The sequence below is a fragment of the Uloborus diversus genome, chromosome 7 (genome assembly GCF_026930045.1).
Source record: "Uloborus diversus isolate 005 chromosome 7, Udiv.v.3.1, whole genome shotgun sequence".
Taxonomy (NCBI): Eukaryota; Metazoa; Arthropoda; class Arachnida; order Araneae; family Uloboridae; genus Uloborus; species Uloborus diversus.
Window position 1 is genome coordinate 147315818 of NC_072737.1, and position 17805 is coordinate 147333622.

Below are 17805 nucleotides of genomic sequence, written 5' to 3' on the forward strand. Positions count from 1 at the left end.
CAAATATCATTTAGTAATTACTTCAGTTTTTTAAGACAATTTTAAGTTTTTGCCACTTTTTGCCGGTTTTAACCGGTTAAAACCAGTTTCTGCCACTGGCATGGCAAAAACTAGTTTCTGCCGGCAGAAAGCCAACCCTGGGCCCATCACGAATGACTTTTCCGGCCCCCTCTCCATATTGTTTATTCCTATATTTCACACCTAGTTTTAAAAATATTGGGCCCCCTTCAGGCTTGGGCTCATGCCAACAGGTATCCCCCCCCCCCCTGCACACCCCTGGTCCCTTTCACAGAGTACAAGATTTTGTTGTGAATCAGTGTCAGTAGCCCCAGATTAGCAGACCCCCAATTACAGTAAACTCCTCCTAACGGGCACCCCTCAAATGTGGAAACCCTTCTTATGCATAAAATTTTTAATACCCCTATTCCAAAGAGAATAACATCATAAATTATAAACCCCTTTCCTACGGACAAACCCTCTATTGCGGATAAAAAAATTTGTCCCGTTAGTGTCCCCATTAGAAGGGTTTTACTGTACTTCAAGCACTGCTTGTTTATACATATGCATTACTTTTGCAATTAATGTTGTCTATGTTGTTGTTGTGTCATAGCTAATAATCACTGTAAAGGTATGAAGTGCTGTTGCTTTGTGAGATAAGACTTCTTCAGGGGTGCTCACCCACCCCCTAAGAGCAAGGGCACACACCCCTAAATTTTGCAAAAACCCACCAAAAACAAGGCCCCTCCCCCCCCCCCCCAAAAAATTGAAAAAGTACCTCTCAAAACATCCCCTCTAAAAATTTCAATGCTGCAGTCTGCGCCATGACTCCCACTTGGTGGGTACCTACCCCTGGACTACTTTATTCACATAATAAGACAACACAAGAAAGAATTGGAGCACAATGATGAAATAGCACCCAGGACTCCAGTGGGAATTGAATCCACAACTGCAGCATTCAAAGAGAAGCTTCTATTTATGAGCCACAGAAACCCTAATATATATTACCTATATTTCATAAAAGAGTTAGCTTTCTTAAATATTTTTATCATTTAATGTGTAATGTTTTTGCTTAATTCATTTTTAAATTCTAGGACCGAAACCTTACTTGGAACACTTCAACTCCAATTTTCACTTCCTGCTTTCTCAAAGTTGCTTTAATATGGGGTCCAGTTATATTTTTTTGGATATTTTTTCCTGTGGAAATCTACCAATTGATGAGAAGCTCAAAAGCAAGATTACCTTGGTCAACTTTAAATATTACAAAATTGGTAAGCTTTAATGCTAGAATGAATCTATTCATTTAATTTTATTGATAGTTTATTTATTCTAATGTGATATTTTACCTTACAGGTGATAAGTGTTCTTTTAATGATTCTGTCAGTTGTGGACATGTCTTATCAAATGGTTTTATACACAACCACAGAAGTCCCACCAGTTGAATATTACACTCCTTTTTTGGTTTTCATCACTTCAGTACGTATTTTCTAGTTATCGTCACATGTATCTTGAATCATTGTAGTTTACTTCATAGGAAAACTTTCTTTTAAAATTGTACAAAGCTTATCATTTTGAATACTTTTTCAACAATTAAAAGCATTTATGTCAATTTTAGTTAACATTGTTCATTTTTGCTCTTCTTATGCCAATAGTTGCATTATTTTTAGGATTTTTGTTACTAATGAGCAAATTGGTCGACTGCATATTTACCAGCAACTGATTACTTTTAATCACAATGATTTTTAGTGTGCAGTTTTCCATTTCCTTTTTTTTTTTTTTTTTTTTGAATAAAGATTTTAGCTTTTTAGAATTTGTTTATTGTATATTTACTTTTGTGAGCAATGATTTATTTTCCTTCATTTTCATTTTTTTTTTTTGAAAAAGTAATTAATTTTAGTATTGAGTTCACGAAGGGGTTTTTCATTGCTTTCTTATCCTATGTGTAAGTTACCCAGGCCCATCATTTGGGCGATCTTGGCAGGTAAATTATATTTTAGAACAAATGTTATTGTGTAATTTTTGTATGGATTTTGCTGTTTTTTTTTAAAAATAAAATGCATCAATTACAAACCCTTTGCCCCCCCCCTCCCCACCTTTTTTTTAATGACAAGCCTGATGTTACCATTACTCTGACTAGCATTATTATGACTGTATACCTACCATTACTGCAAAACTTTAATGACTATTTTATTTTCAGCTGACTTATGCAATTTCTTTGATACTGATGAGAAAGAAGGGGATTATCACTTCTGGCATTTTTTTCCTATTCTGGTTTTTCTTGAGTATAGGAACTGGTGCCTCATTTTATACTGCATTGCAAAAGACTTTCAATTCAGTATGTTTTTGCTATTTTACTTAAGTTATAATATGATGTGAACTGTAATTGTAGTATTTACTTGTCACGTAATGAGCTAGTAGTATCTACATATTGTGTACTGAGCTATTACTTATATTCTGAATGTTATTTTTCTACGCTTCTCTCTTTTTATTAATTTGTTTGCAAACTTAAAAACACTAAATGCGGTTTCTTCTTCAAAATTAACATTTAACTTATTGTTACATCTGCAGTACACTCTCGATATCTCAAAAATCTTGATATGACAAAAAAATATTTTCTCCCTTGATTTTTCGTATTTATCTAATATTATTTTTTATTCTTATGTCGAAGAGTTTTTAATCAAAATCTTGTTATGTCAAATATAATTTTTCCAGAAAAATCGCAGTTGATTGTCTTGAAACAACTCGAGGAATGTTTCCGAAAATTTCTCAGACCCTTCATTATTTCTCTCAGGGTTTAGGAATGATGCGGAAAAGCTTTTCTACTGTCGCTTTCATTCTAGAGCCCGGGGGTGTCAGAAAATGTAAGTCCTGAGAAACCCAAAAAACGTCCCTGAAACTTTTTGCCCCCTTCTCACACCACTTCCTTGAACCTTTTGACTCTACTTTCACCTCTGTAAAAAGGGGAGATGAATGGGAAACCCCTTTAGAGACACAATTAATGGTGCAATTCTTTTTGCAACTTCTTTTGTTCAGTGGCGCTCGAAACTCATTTGAAACTGTTCTACAATTTGATAACTCAAATCTTTGATAAGTTTAGTCGTGATAAACGCTACATTTTGCTACATCTCTAGAGTGCTCCTTTTTATTCTCTTTTCTCTATTATTTTTGGATTTTTTTTTTCAAATTTTTTTAAAAATTGTATTAAGATTTCTTTTCAACTTTCATTACATGTTTCCACTTATTTTTAACTATAGTGACTAATTTTTAGAACATTATTTTATTATAATTATGACCTTGTTATCTTGAAAACTGGATATCTCGATTTTTTATCATCCGTTCGATTTTGTGATATCAAGAGTATACTGTATAAAGAAAATCTTTCATTTTCATAACTTCAATTTTATTATTACTACTCATGGCTAAAGGGAAAGGGGGTACAACTCCTGAAGATCAGAGATCTGGAGCACCTGGAGGGCAGAAGGCTGAATTCAGCTTCATGTGCCTGTGCCGTAGGCCCTTGCTCTTGCCGCGGATAGAACCATCCAGATCAAGATCAGTAGACTCAAGAGTGGGCATACTGAGAACCTTTTTTTTACGAGCAGAGCAAAAAGCTTTCAGACTTGCACTAAATGTGCTTCAGCTGAGGCCTCTCTTTCTCAATTTCTTGCGTATTTGGGGTGGGAATGACATATGAAGATCTAACGACTAATTCGCTTTTAGTGTACGACTTCTTATTGATTCATAAAATCTTGGATCTGGTCTAGCATCGACTAGATCATGGGGAATAAGCCACGATAACAACAACACAACATTTTATTATGGTTTTCACTTTCGTAAATGTAGATTTTATAATTATTTTTTGTCATAGTTAATATTTGCAAACAAAAACTTCTAAATCATTTGTTTATAGTTAATAACTAAATGAATGTACCAAATTAAAACTGCATATTATTTTTCAAACAATCCTATTGCAACTTGTTATGATATCTTTGTGTTTGTTTATTTTCATTTAAATGGTTTTTTTTTTTTTTTGATAAATTTTAGAATGTTCTAGTTTAATTGCAAATATTTTAGAATAGACATAGGTAGTGATCACTATAAATAGATACTAATAGTTTAAAAAAATGTATAATAATATCTAAAGTTTTAAAATAAGTTTTTTTTGAATAAATTTAAAAATAAATCAAATCATCGCAATAATAGCTAATCCCCATTCCAGTATATAACTTGCTTTCTTTCCTTTGTAACTCAAATTGAGGTAGGTCTCTGTTTTTCCACAAAGAATGCTTATACCTCTATTAATCCACAATGTTTTTCCAATTTTTTTAATTCTCAGAACAATGCACATGAAAGATTTACAAATACATATGAAGGATAGGAGAACATCAAGAGCTACAGGGGGGATCGAACTTGTGCCTCTCTGCTTACAAAGCAGTTGGCAAAACCACAGGGCCACTGAAGCCCTATAACTTGCTGGTAGTGTACTTTGAAATGTTGAAAAAATATTGGAGATCATTCAGAGTGACATATAATTGAAAACAGGGCTTTACTATCACTCAAAGCCTGCTCCTTAAATTGGAAGGGATTCAAAAATCCCTGCTGGTAAAATTATTTTAACATTTTTCATTGTTATTTTTTTTAACAAAAGCTCAAAAGCATTGTGAATGGAAAATCCAGATCCAAATTTTTGATTGCCATCTACAAAACGTAAAAAATTGAACAAACCAACCATAAGTCAAGATGTTGGGTTAGGGGAGGGGGGAGCAAAAGAGGAAGCTCAGACTTTTGTTTTGCATAGGTTTAAGTTCATCATAGTTGGGACCTCATTGCAGATAATGGGTCTTATGCAATGTAAGACATGCCATGCTAGTCAAGAACTGAATGTTGTTTATACTATAAAACAGCTTTGTGCTTTTGCTGAATGGACTTAATAATATGTACTAAAAAATTGTTGCACACTTCCAGCTAAATGCTATTAATTGGCTGCCTGATTGTTTGCTGCTGCAAAGGAATATACCAAAGTTTGGGGATATTGTGGTTAAAGTTTTACAATCAAGACAATATAAAAAATAATGCTTCAAAAAATATAAAAAGTTGTAAAAATTTTGCAATAATTTTTATTAAATTCAACTAAATATTTACTTATTTGCAGTAAGTACGAGCTCAGAATTTTTACTACTTCAAACAAAATGTTACTCTTCCAGTCAGAAGTGTTATTTAGAATGAAATGTTTCTTCATTTTCATAAAAAAATAAGTATTTAAAACATCAGCATGTCTCCTAATGGTGATCTTGGAAAATTACTGAGTTACTTACTTAAAAAAGAAAAAGTTTTATCACATATAATTCACAACAGAATATACACTCCACAATTTTCAACTTCTTTCATACCTTATACCTGTATTATAGTTTTTAAAAAAATGGAATGCATGGAAAATGTTGAATACAAGATTTATTAAACTGGTAGTTTAGTATATATCAAGTATAGATGGCTGGTTTACATTGGTTACGAAGCAGTGCATCCTTTTATGGAAAGCTTAATTATGTTTTCATATGTTGCTCGTAAATACTTTTTTAATAATTCTTTTATTTTTAGGCTTTTCCCTATGATGAAGAATATGAAAATTTTCAGTACTCAACAATAGTTCTATATTTTACATTGTCCTTTACTCAGTTTTTCTTGAATTGTTTCTCAGATAGAAGAGTCAATCCTGATGATATTCCTAAAGTATGTGTTAATATCATTTTGTATATCTATTTTTTTCTGTATAGAAATGTATAATTTTTGTATTGCTACAAAAATTCTTTAATGATAAAAAAAAGAAAGAAAAAGAAAATCACATGCATTTTTTTTTTTTTTTTTTTTTTTGTTTCCAGTAAATCTTGTTTGGGCTAGACATTTTTACATTATTTTAAGAAGTAAAACTCTTAGATGTTTTATAAAGTGGTTAGCTTGGATAAAACTTTTGATTTTTTTTCATTATTATTATTATAAAGTGGTTTGTTTGAAGGAATCCTTTTTATGAAAAATAAATGATGCTTATTTTATGCCTAATGCCAGCTGTGACCAACCTGTTTTGACCCCATAGCTGCATTTTATGCTAAGATGAATCTTGCAGGCCAGAACAAATATAAATTTAAGTATATTGTTCAATTTTTTTTTCTAGATAGCTAGGAGAACAAAGGAAAAGAAAGAGTTACAAACCATAAACTGTTGTTAACATTACTAACCTGCTTATTTTGTTGGTACGGAGTTTCCATCTTTTATTTAGAAAACAATTTTTGACTGCTTGGCTTCAAATTTGCGATTATCATTCGTGATATCGAATGAAGATAACACTAGTCAACACCAAGAATGCATCTGGCTCAACAATAGCTATTTCCAAAGTATTTTGCCTCGCTGAACACGAAAATCACCATAAAAAGTTGAGATAAGCTCTAGTTTTCAAGATACAGGGCCAAATAGGATAGTGAATTCTTGCTAATGCTCCTTTTTCCTGGCAGATAGAAACGCACCCCATGGGACTGACTCCTCTAAACTTCAACCCTAGGTTGGGATAGAAAATCTCACTACATGAAAACCGAACTGGATTACAAGAAATTTAAATTCTGGGAAGAGAAATGCATAAAATCGGCCAAAATTTGCAGTTCTAGGTAGATCCACTCATTTCTGCTTCCATCCATGCTCATTCTGCTGAGAATAATGAAGAACTTCGTGAAAGCTGTGAACAAAGACACTTTTCCAATACCTTGAGGAAAATTTCCAAGATGTATTAAAGCTAAGGTTAAGGAGAGAATTTTTAACGGCCCTTCAAATACGCGCAATTATGAAAGTCACTGTTTTTGAAAGAACAAAAAAGCGAGGGGAGAATAAAACACCCAGGAAGTCATTAAGAGTATATTACAAGTATTTCTAAGCAGCAGAGAAGACAAGAACTGAAAACAGTTGGTCAAACAATCCTTGTAAAAGTTCTGTGACCATTGATGAATGATGCGTCTCTGAAACTATTTTGTTCACTTCTTCTAGGGTATTTTGTCTAAAAACTAGAGCTATAAGCAGTGAGCATGAGGAAGGGTTTCACCAAGGTATCTTTACAATGGAACGCAGATGTCAGGGTCATTAGGCTGAGTTAATGCTCACCAAATGCTGCTGAACTGTTACAAGAGATGGTCCTTCTTTGATGTACAAAAAGCAATAAAAAATGAAGTGTTTACAGCAATAAGCCAAAAACAACCACTGCTTTCCAAAAAATAAGCATTGTTTAATAAAACAGGACCTATTTAATAACATTTATTGCATAGTATTTTTTTCCCCTTTTTAACATTACCTTTAAATCAATGTGTGGTTGCCATGCATCTTTCTCCAGTGGGCTTTTATGTGGCTTGAAAACAAGAGCTAGTAAAAAAAATCCACTACCATATTCGTTTTTCTTGACCCAAAATTAGTAGGAATTGACTATTTAAAACTAGGATGCAGACAAAAAGTTATTTTTCGTTGGCCAGTGTAATCAGGTATTTTGGTAGGTTCCATAATATATTTTTCAGTAATTGAATGCCCGCAAGCAGTAGATTGGGTACCTCTGCCTTATGCAGATGAAATATACTCTAGTGAGTTTGTTAAAAGTAGAAACACACTTTCTATCACAAGTGAATGTTTTTGTAAAAAGTATTTTCTAAAAATGATTACAACTTCAGAAAAAATTTAATCAAAGAACTGAATGGTTTTATTTTTCTTTCTTTTTTCAAATCAAAGGTTGCTTTGTCCAGGACGGCAGAGAGGCCGTGTCAGCTTAGTAGGAAAGTAAGGGCCTGGCTAGATATTGGAGTAGTGGGGGCAGGGAGGGAGGATACCCCTTCGATCAAACTGATAAAAGGCTCAATTTGGCTCTAGATGACCCTGCCGTTGTCCAGATTTCTTTTTTTTTTTTTTTTTGCATGAAAATGTACAGGTGCATTTTTGTGTTTTGTGGCTCAAATACCTCAACAGGCTATGCTACTCTGGACAATGTTCATTTTGATACAGAGCACCTGAGAGAAAACTCTCTTCTAAGGACTTTTATGAGTAGCTGCCCTATATTTGTATATTGAATCTGATACAAAGCAGGAAAATTCTTATTGAGAACTAAACTGCAACAAAACAACCACCTGTTCGCCTTATTTTGCGACTGTAACGCTGGGACTTGGAACCAAGAGCCTTCTGGTTAAAACTAAATGTGCTTCCTCTAGGCCACAAGTTAGGCAAGGCTTGTTTCGCAAACTGTAGCTAGCAACCTCACTAACAATTGAAGGGATCAGTGGATAAAGGTGTTAACTGACATTTTTTAAAAAAACGAGTTTTGTTGATGGATGAAAGTTTTAAATGATTATATTTCATATAAGCTAGCATCGAAAGTCCTAATCTGTGTATTTCCAGAGATTCTAGATGATAAAGGTGTTATATAACATAAAACCGTAAATTTTCTAGTGGTTAAAAGTGTTTACGTATGTTAACACCTTCATCCACTTGAGGGTACCGTTTTTCATAGAGTTAGCACCGTTTTTGATTCGAACGTTGGCAGCAAACAGCTCTTAATGAAGAATTAGCAATAGTGAAGAATTAGAAAAGACAGACTCATCTGATGAACATATCAAGATAAGTCCTACCAAGAAAGCAAGAAGAAAGGTTTGTGAAAGTCCTGATATTTTTGATATTCAACATGAGGTATGTGAAAATTTTATTACCGATGGAAAAGTAGACATATCACCTTCTCCTGAACAATTTCAAGAGTTGACTGAAATGCCCTGCTCTAAAAAAACATCCAGAAAAAGAAAAAGAACTCCACATGCATGGAAGCGAAAAAAAGCAGCACGGCTAGGCAGAAAGGAGAAGCTTATGTTTCCCAGGCAGGCAAATTAGTACCAGCAAAATCAGTATGTACAGGTACTCTGTGCCATGTTAAATGTCGTTTACAGTGTTCCTCTAAATTCAGTATTGATGACAGGGCTTCCATACTAACTGAATTCAATAAAGTAGATGTGAATGCTAAAAATTGTACACTTTTTAATAGTACTGAAATTAATAGCAGTAAAAGACAGAGCACAAGTGCTAGGAAAAGTAGGGCAGCTTCATACAAATATTATGTCATTTTCGACTGTCAAACTATACATATTTTCAAGACAGTTATGTGCTGTCTATGTGCTCTTGTATGGTATTGGAAGAAAAGAGCTTGATATCATAAAAAACAGTATTTCAAAAGGGTTGTCAGCATCACTACCAGATAAAAGGGGCCATCACAGTTCAAGACCACACAAAGTGGAAAATGATGTGAAAGCATATGTAATGGAGCATATAAAGTTTTTCAGCAGAAAGTTCACATTATTCCAGGTACAACAATCCTCACAGAAAATACCTTTACCCTCTTCTTAGTATCTTAAAAATGTATGCTTTATATAATGAACGATGTGAACCAAAAGGTTTCACGAACGTGAAACCTTTTTTGTCAAAGAGTGGACATACAGAAGTTATTTTAATAGCGAATTTAACTTGTTCTTTTCACAATCAAGAAGAGATACATGTAGCACATGTGATTCCGGGAATAATGATGAACCTGAAGAGAATTTCAAAGCTGCTTTTGAGTCATTCAAATTTGATAGGGAATATGCAAAAAGTAATAATGGTACTGCTTTCATTGCCGTTGACTTACAACAGACTGTGCCGCTGCCAAAATTAACAACATCAAAAGCCTTTTACTTGCGTCAGATGTAGTTCTACAATCAAGGAATACATATCTTAATATATAAAAATCAATGTCCTTAGATAACATATATACAGGGTGAGTTCGATCGAATCTGCCATACGAAAGGGGGTGATAGAAGAGCCCAAGCGGAGCATAGAACCACCCATTATCGTGTCCAATCCTTAACCGTAACCGAGTTTTGGAAAATTTAAGGAAAAAGAGTAAAAAAACAAAATTCTGAGAAAACGACCGATTTCTAAAATTCCTGTAGGACCTACAAAGAAAATATGTACATATTTGTAAAAAGCAGACTGAATCCTATAAAATGATACCTTTCGCATTACGATAGTTGCATTTTACCGAGAGCTACAAGCTTTGAAACATTGGACATACTCAGAATTAAAATGGTGCCAACGTTTTTAATCGACATTTTCAAAAACAACCGTAAGAGCTACAATCGGGCAAATCTACCAAAAACTGGCCCATTCCATTAGCTTTCAGATGATACAACAACAAATCATATTGGGCTTCAAGTTCAGCTAAAAGTCAGGCTTTTGTTTGAAACAGTGTAAAAATCTGTATTCGTTAAAAAAGGAAAACCAGCAAAGAGTCGCACTTTTCTGTTTTGAATTTTCTGTTTCACGATAGCATGTTGCTTTCTTTGTTTCAGAAAATTATATTTTTATATAAAAATAATAGTTTTAACATTTAATTTAGAGAAAAAACACATGAGATAACGATTCGTAGAAATAAAAGAAGTATTACTTAGTTTCCCTACTGCTTCATCAAGCCAGTCACTCAATTCTTGCAAACTTGCTACTTCTGTTTTGTAAACTTCTTGTTTTAAGAATCTCCAAACAAAGAAGTCCACTGGCGTCAGGTCTGGGGATCTAGGGGGCCAAGGGATGGGGCCCGTACGACCAATCCATTGGGGATACTGTTCAGTTAGAAATTCCCGAATGGCATTTGAAGAATGTGCAGGGGCTGTATATTGCATCATACATTTGCAAAACTGGCATCATTATGCTGAATATAATCCTTCCTTAACCCGAAACTCATCATTCCAAACTCGATTACTCATAAGTGTTTGGCTTGGTGTAATAGGAGATCAATTAATTGGTCCGTATGTGTTTCGAGGTAACCTAAAAGGAAACACATATTTAGAGTTGGTTGAACATCATTTGCCTGACCTTCTTGATACTATTCCTGTTCAGGAGAGGGCGGAAATCATTTTCTAACACGATGGAGCCCCTGTACATTCTTCAAATGCCGTTCGGGAATTTCTAACTGAACAGTATCCCCAATGGATTGGTCGTATGGTCCCCATCCCTTGCCCCCCTAGATCCCCAGACCTGACGCCAGTGGACTTCTATGTTCGGGGATTCTTAAAACAAAAAGTTAACAAAACAGAAGTAGCAAGTTTGCAAGAATTGAGCGACCGGCTTGCTGAAGCAGTAGGGAAACTAAGGAATGAAATTTCTCTAAGAGCAACGGTTGTTTCCGTTCGCAAAAGGGCAAGAGCGTGTATCAGGTGTGGCGGCGACCAATTTCAGCAGCTATTGTAAATTTTGAAGGTTTATTTAATGTACTAATCGATGTTGGTGTAACATTTTTTGTTCTTGATTTTCCCTTTGTGAAAAGCACGGGAAAGTAATGCTTCTTTTATTTCTACGAATCGTTATCTCATGTGTTTTTTCTCTTTCTTAAATTGTTAAAACTATTATTTTTAAATAAAAATATCATTTTCTTAAACAAAGAAAGCAACATGCTATCATGAAACTGAAAATTCAAAACAGAAAAGTGCGACTCTTCGCTGGTTTTTCTTTTTTAACGAATGCAGATTTTTACACTGTTTCAAACAAAAGCCTGCATTTCAGCTGAAGTTGAAGCCCAATATGATTTGTTGTTGTATCATCTGAAAGCTAATGGAATGGGCCAATTTTTGGTAGATTTTCCCAATTGTAGCTATTACGGTTGTTTTTGAAAATGTCGATTAAAAACGTTGGCACCATTTTAATTCTGAGTGTGTCCAATGTTTCAAAGCTTGTAGCTCTCGGTAAAATGCAACTATCTTAATGCAAAAGGTATCGTTTTGTAGGATTTAGTCTGCTCTTTCAAAATATGTACTTATTTTCCTTGTAGGTCCTACAGAAATTTCAGAAATCGGTCGTTTTCTCAGAATTTTGTTTTTTTACTCATTTTCCTTAAATTTACCAAAACTCGGTTGCGTATAAGGATTGGCTACGATAATGGGTGGTTCTATGCTCCGCTTGGGCTCTTCTATCACCCCCTTTCGTATGGCAGATTCGATCGAACTCACCCTGTATATCAACGCACAGCCAAAACCACTGAAGCTTCAGACTTGAAATTTGGCAGGCAAGTCCGCATGATTACGAAAGTAACCACTAAGAAAGGATTTTTCGAAATCTCAATTAGTTCGGGAGAAATTAATTAAAACCCATTAATTTCTGCGAAATTAAAACCTGTCATTGAAATTCAAATCCCTTATTTTCGAAGGCTTTCCTCCATTCAAATCATTATTCAATACTTCATCTCAACTTTTGGTCGATAGCGAACTATAAATTTGATATTTTTTTTTGTTTCTCACGTGATTCTTCGAGGCTTTTCACAAGTCAAATCATAATGTTTCTGTCTTATTGCTTTCATTTTTTCAAAACTAGAAACGAAGTTTTTAAGAACATCATCACAGGCCTACTATCCTTTTGAATTTAGAAGAGTGCAGTTTCCTGTTAAAGTTTGCTTTGCAATAACCATTAATAAGTCACAAGGACAGACATTAAAAGTAGCAGGGATCGATTTAAGAGAAGACTTTTTTCACACGGCCAATGTTATGTAGCTTGCTCCAAAGTCAGTTCATCAAGCAGCTTAATAATTTTAGCACCAGAAAAAAAAAACTAAAAATGTTGTATACAAAGAAGTTTTTGCTTAAACATAGGTATATCAATAAAATGTGGATGGCCTGTGTTTGCAAAGATAATCAATACTTTAAAAGGATAGTTAATAACAGTTAAAGATCGGTTAAGGACAAGGCATATATGTAAGGAGTCTAGGGGCCCCGGGATCCTCCCCAAATTAGAAAAAGTTATAGGTAATAAGTAATTATTATAGGGGATTTTCGAAACTAGGTGCACCAAGCACTGTTAACTCCTGCTAATTCCATTACCCGAGCAATGCCGGGTACGGGAATGCTAGTAATTTATAAAAATGTAGCCAAAGCCACATTTTGTACATGGACTGAAGACGTTGCCCATCCAGGAAGCTCAGAAGCCTGTAGTTCAATTTTAACGGCAATAAAAAAAAAAAGGATGATGAGCTGAAAACAAAAGACGGTTTAATAGTAAGGAGTGACTCTTGTGCTGGCCAGAACAAAAACTTTGCAATGATCTGCCTCTATCAATTCCTTATATTGAAAGGTTATTTCTAATCAATTGACCACAAATTTCCAGAAGTGGGACATACATATCTAGATTCAGATCGGGATTTTGGCAGAATTGAGAAGGTTCTTAGAAAACACGAAACGATATATATACCGGACCCGTATCGGGATATCATCCGGAGTGTATCTTGAAAAAACAAAGTGATTGATATGACAAACAATTTCCACCATACTGAAATGCTTGCAACAATGTTAAATTTGACAAACAGGAAGAAAAATTGTCTACAAGACAATGTTAGGTTTAGGGATGGGATCAGATGGATTCGGGTTGAAGAATATGGATCTTATCTATATAAGGAAAGTTATGATCAGTCTTTGCCATTTAAAAGAGTAGATTTACTACGAAACAAGAAAATAGCAAATCCACTAAATACTAGCATTCATCTTTTTAGAAAAATGGGTAAAACAAGAACTATAACAAAGGAAAAAGCTCAAAATCTTAAAGAGCAGAGTTTGTTCCAGAGGAACATCAATGGTTTTACAGCACTTTTATAAATAGAAATGATATGTAACTGACAGTAAAGCTTATAAAAAAGTTTGTTTACTTTATTTGGTTATTAAATGCAGAATATTGCGGTGTTTTCTTATATTTATAATTCAAAAAATGTGATTCAGATAGATGTTAGTGTATTTTATTACCATCATCCATTGACATGGTATGAAAAGTTTGATCCAAAATTTAGTGGATGAAGGTGTTAACTACATAAAAGTGATAAAAAACTCATTAATTGAGGGTTTTCACAGCTGATCATTTTGTAATAGACATTTCAAACAAAAAACTAACATTTGCTACCAAAAGAGAAACAGTTTATCTATTGCATAAAAAATACTAGCCTTTGAACTTCGACTGCGTTTTTCTCAAAACAAATGATTTGTCAGTTAACACCTTTATCCACTGAACCCTTCAATTCATAATTCACTTCCATGGTGATTCTTGGAAGATTGTTTTGCAACTTTTAATTTCTAAAATTATGTCTCAGATCAGAAAGATGATCGATACAATCATGGAAAAGTGAATTTTAAAAGTTCAATAACTAAATGCTAGCCTAATTGTTCATTATTGCTATTATAGAGAGAAAGTCCTGAAGAAAGAGCTTCTTTCCTGTCAAAGATCACATTTTGGTGGTTTAATCCGTAAGTATTCATCTTTCATGTGCTTTTTTTAAATATTTTTTTTTTACAATTTTCTACTTTAGAATTGTATCCATAATGTTTGATGAAAACAATAAATTAATGTCCTTCAAACCGAGCCAGGACCCGATCAACTAAAAGTGAGGCCCTAGATCAATAATTGAAGCAAGGTTAATAATTTGGAGGCAATAGCGGAATGCAGTGGTTGATTTACAGGTTTAGGGCTGGCAGAACGCATTTTTGGGAGCCTCTTCGTCTATCATAGAACTACATTTGTCACTTATCATGTGTATTTGAACTGCTTTCAGAGATCCTCATAATTGTAACATGGTTAATTCGCTCCTGGCAGAATGAATAAATTCTCCAAAAAGGAAGTTTTTTCCCCAATTATTAATTTATTTTTTTTAATGCATGTATTTTTTGTATAGTTGTAATATTATGCATAATTTTTATTTACTGAAAAGTTATTGAAAAAAAAATTTAAACTATTTCAAATGATACACTCATTTAACTAAATAAGTCTGCTACCGTGTATATCAATGTCCATCAGTTATTTTCGGGCTTCAACTCCAAAGTATTTCCAACTATACTTTTCAATAATAAAGACAAATGAAAATTAAACTTTCCAAATTTTTTAAGAAAGAAGCTCTTGCCTGTGTGAAAAATATATCAAATTTATTCTTTAAAAGTTTTCGACGTGTTTCAGTAAAGTATGAAAGTTTTTTGATTGGATAATATGAAATATGCAAATAAACAACATGCTTCAACATGTAAAAGCATAAGTGAAAAAAAAAAAAAAAATTTTACAAGAAAAGATTCAAAATTGTATTGGTTTGACAACTATAATGAATAAATAATGCGAGAGCATTGTTATGCAAAACTTTTCACAAGCGCTCAATTAAAAGCATCAAATAACAAAAATTGTGCTTATTTAGTATAAGAGAAACAAATTATAATTGTGCAATAACTGTGTTGAGATGGCTGCCAAAGGTGGCTAATCTAGCCGCCCTTGTGGCTAGTTTAAAAATAATGTTAAATTGTTGATCTACCTCGCATCACAAAATTTGCAGTGTCCTTTGAGTAAAATAGGTTGGAGATCATTGGCTGTGCTTAGCTTTCCTGAAATCTTGATTAAACCTTAAGTATGTTGATTAAGCAATGACAGCTTTAATTTGATCAATGGGAATTCTGCTGTTGTGGGAAAAGGAGATGGCATTTGGGGGGGGGGGGGAATACCATGTCGACAGGCATTTTTGTTTTGAAGGCAATTTTTTGGGGGGGGGGGGCAATGGGCATTTTTGTTTTGAAATTCTTGTCTGCAAAAAGCCATTAAGTTTAAAAGCGAGGTTTGAAAAAATGTTTGGCAATCATTGCTAATTCTTTACCACTTGTTCATCAATCTGATATTTTTTATGAATTTTCTAAATTTTTTTTTCTTTTACTTTTTATATGTACTTCTGGGAAACAGCTGCTATAAGTAAAAAAAAAAATCCTTATACAGTGAAACTTCAATAAGTCGAAGTTGCAGAGAATGCGAAAAAAATTTTAGTTATTGAAAATTTGTCTTATCGGATACAAAAACAAAACTATGGAAAAAAAATAAGATACAATCACTGACACTCATTTAATTTATAATACGAGCAAAAAAGTAATAGAATAATGTATCATCAAAGATAATACATATATATCGTCGCCTCAAAGCAACACAGTTATTCCTAGGATTAGATGTCTTACTGTTGTTCTGAGGTGACAATAGAACTTGACATAATTAATGTATAATATGATGCTATGAATTCAAGAGCTTGAATAGATTGGAAAACAAATTTATAACTTTATGTTGAATTTAGGAAGCACCACCAATCGAACGTTTTTTTTTTATTTTTAAAAATTGTTGAAAATTTAGAGGCACATCACATTTTAATGAAATGTCCCTCTTCTTTGCTACGCTACAATCGAATAAATTCAGCTTTTTCTTGGTAGTTTAAAATTTTAAATGTTCCCATAGTCTATTTTAAAGTTCCATCCTAAAGGTTAAGGAATCAGTGAAACGGCACAACAAATATGAGCCTCCTATAACAACTAAAGAAAAAAGCTAGTATTGGAAAGACCAGCGGTTTCGTAAAATACCACAAAATCCCTAAAATAGTTCATAACCCTATCTCCCCCGTTTTCACTAAAAGTCGAATAATTCCACAATTCCAAATATACGCACCCCTCCCTATCATTTTTTAAGTCCCAGTTTCGAGCTGTCCTTAATCAAAGCCTTGGTTTCCCCCATGAGTAGGTTTTTCTTTTCTATGGCAGGAAATAAAGTAAAGAATAATTTAAAACGAAAAAGAAACTTGCCAAATTATGTGCTAATAATCGGCTTCAGAGATTTATTTGATCCACTTTGCATAGATGTGCTTTTGATGCAATGCAATGATACCGATTTCTTTCTTTTTGTTCATACTTTTTGGAGAGAAGAAAAAAAAGATTTCGATTTATAGAGTTACGTTAACAAAGAAACTTTGACGACAGTCATGAAATAAAATTTGACTTATCGAATATTTCAACTCAACAAAATTCGGCTTATCAAAAATAGATAACATTAGTTCTCCATTCAGTTAGATAAGAAAAAAATATGTCCTTTGGCTTTTCTAAGTTTTCGGCTAATCGAAGTTAGACTTACCAAAGTTTCACTGTATTTTGTTTTGGTTCATTTTTTAGATTAGCTATATTAGGATATAAGAAACCTCTAGCATCAGCAGACATGTGGGAATTGAGTGAAATTAACCAGTCTGAGTACCTACAAGCCTTGTTTGAAAAATATTGGCAACCTCTAGTAAATACTTTAAGCAAGTAAGGAATTTATCTACCTTCATGTATTTAACATGAAACATTGCTATTTTTATATTTCACTCTTTTTTTTCTTTTTTTTTTTTTTGTTATTATTATAGTCATCGTCACAAACTCAAAAATCAGCTGTCTAGGAGATATTCTAGGAAGGATGGAGAACTGCATGCAGACTCTGTTGAGGTTGTAATATCTCCAAGTGATATTGAAAAAGACATTTCTAAATTGAGTATATTGAAGCCTATTCTGAAAAGCTTTGGTTGTGAACTGTTCATTGCTGGGCTGTTAAAATTTGGAGCCAGTACCATTACTTTTGTTAATCCTATTTTACTAGAGTGAGTCCTTTAAAATGTTTAAATCTTTGTGTATTTGCCTCTTATTATGTTTTGAATCTTTCTATGCTCATTAAAAAATATAATAATAAATAAGTTGCTTGCTTTTTGCTATAATTGTTCCAACTGTGCGTGACAATGCATCTTAAATTTAAATTTAGTTTACTTATGTGTACAAATATTATGTATTGCTTAATAATTTGTAGTTATTGTTAGTTGTTTTAACTTTGAAATATTGGAGCCTGGAAAACCAGTGGTTCTCAAACTTTTCCAATCTTTATGCCCCTTTTTTGTGCATCATTAGTTAAACAACAAAAATGCTTCATTATAATTAAAAT

General features: G+C 33.4%; 1 protein-coding gene across 1 annotated transcript in view; it reads left to right on the plus strand.

The window, feature by feature from the left end:
• The first annotated feature begins 2200 nt into the window (after positions 1–2200).
• LOC129225927 (multidrug resistance-associated protein 1-like) overlaps positions 2201–17805 on the plus strand; it is a 77010-nt gene continuing 61405 nt past the window's right edge. Inside the window, exons 1-5 of the mRNA XM_054860467.1 lie at positions 2201–2332; positions 5593–5724; positions 14242–14303; positions 17010–17141; positions 17240–17470. Of these exons, the coding sequence (XP_054716442.1) occupies positions 2222–2332; positions 5593–5724; positions 14242–14303; positions 17010–17141; positions 17240–17470 (668 nt within the window). The 5' untranslated portion in view covers positions 2201–2221. The remainder of the gene's footprint in view (positions 2333–5592; positions 5725–14241; positions 14304–17009; positions 17142–17239; positions 17471–17805) is intronic.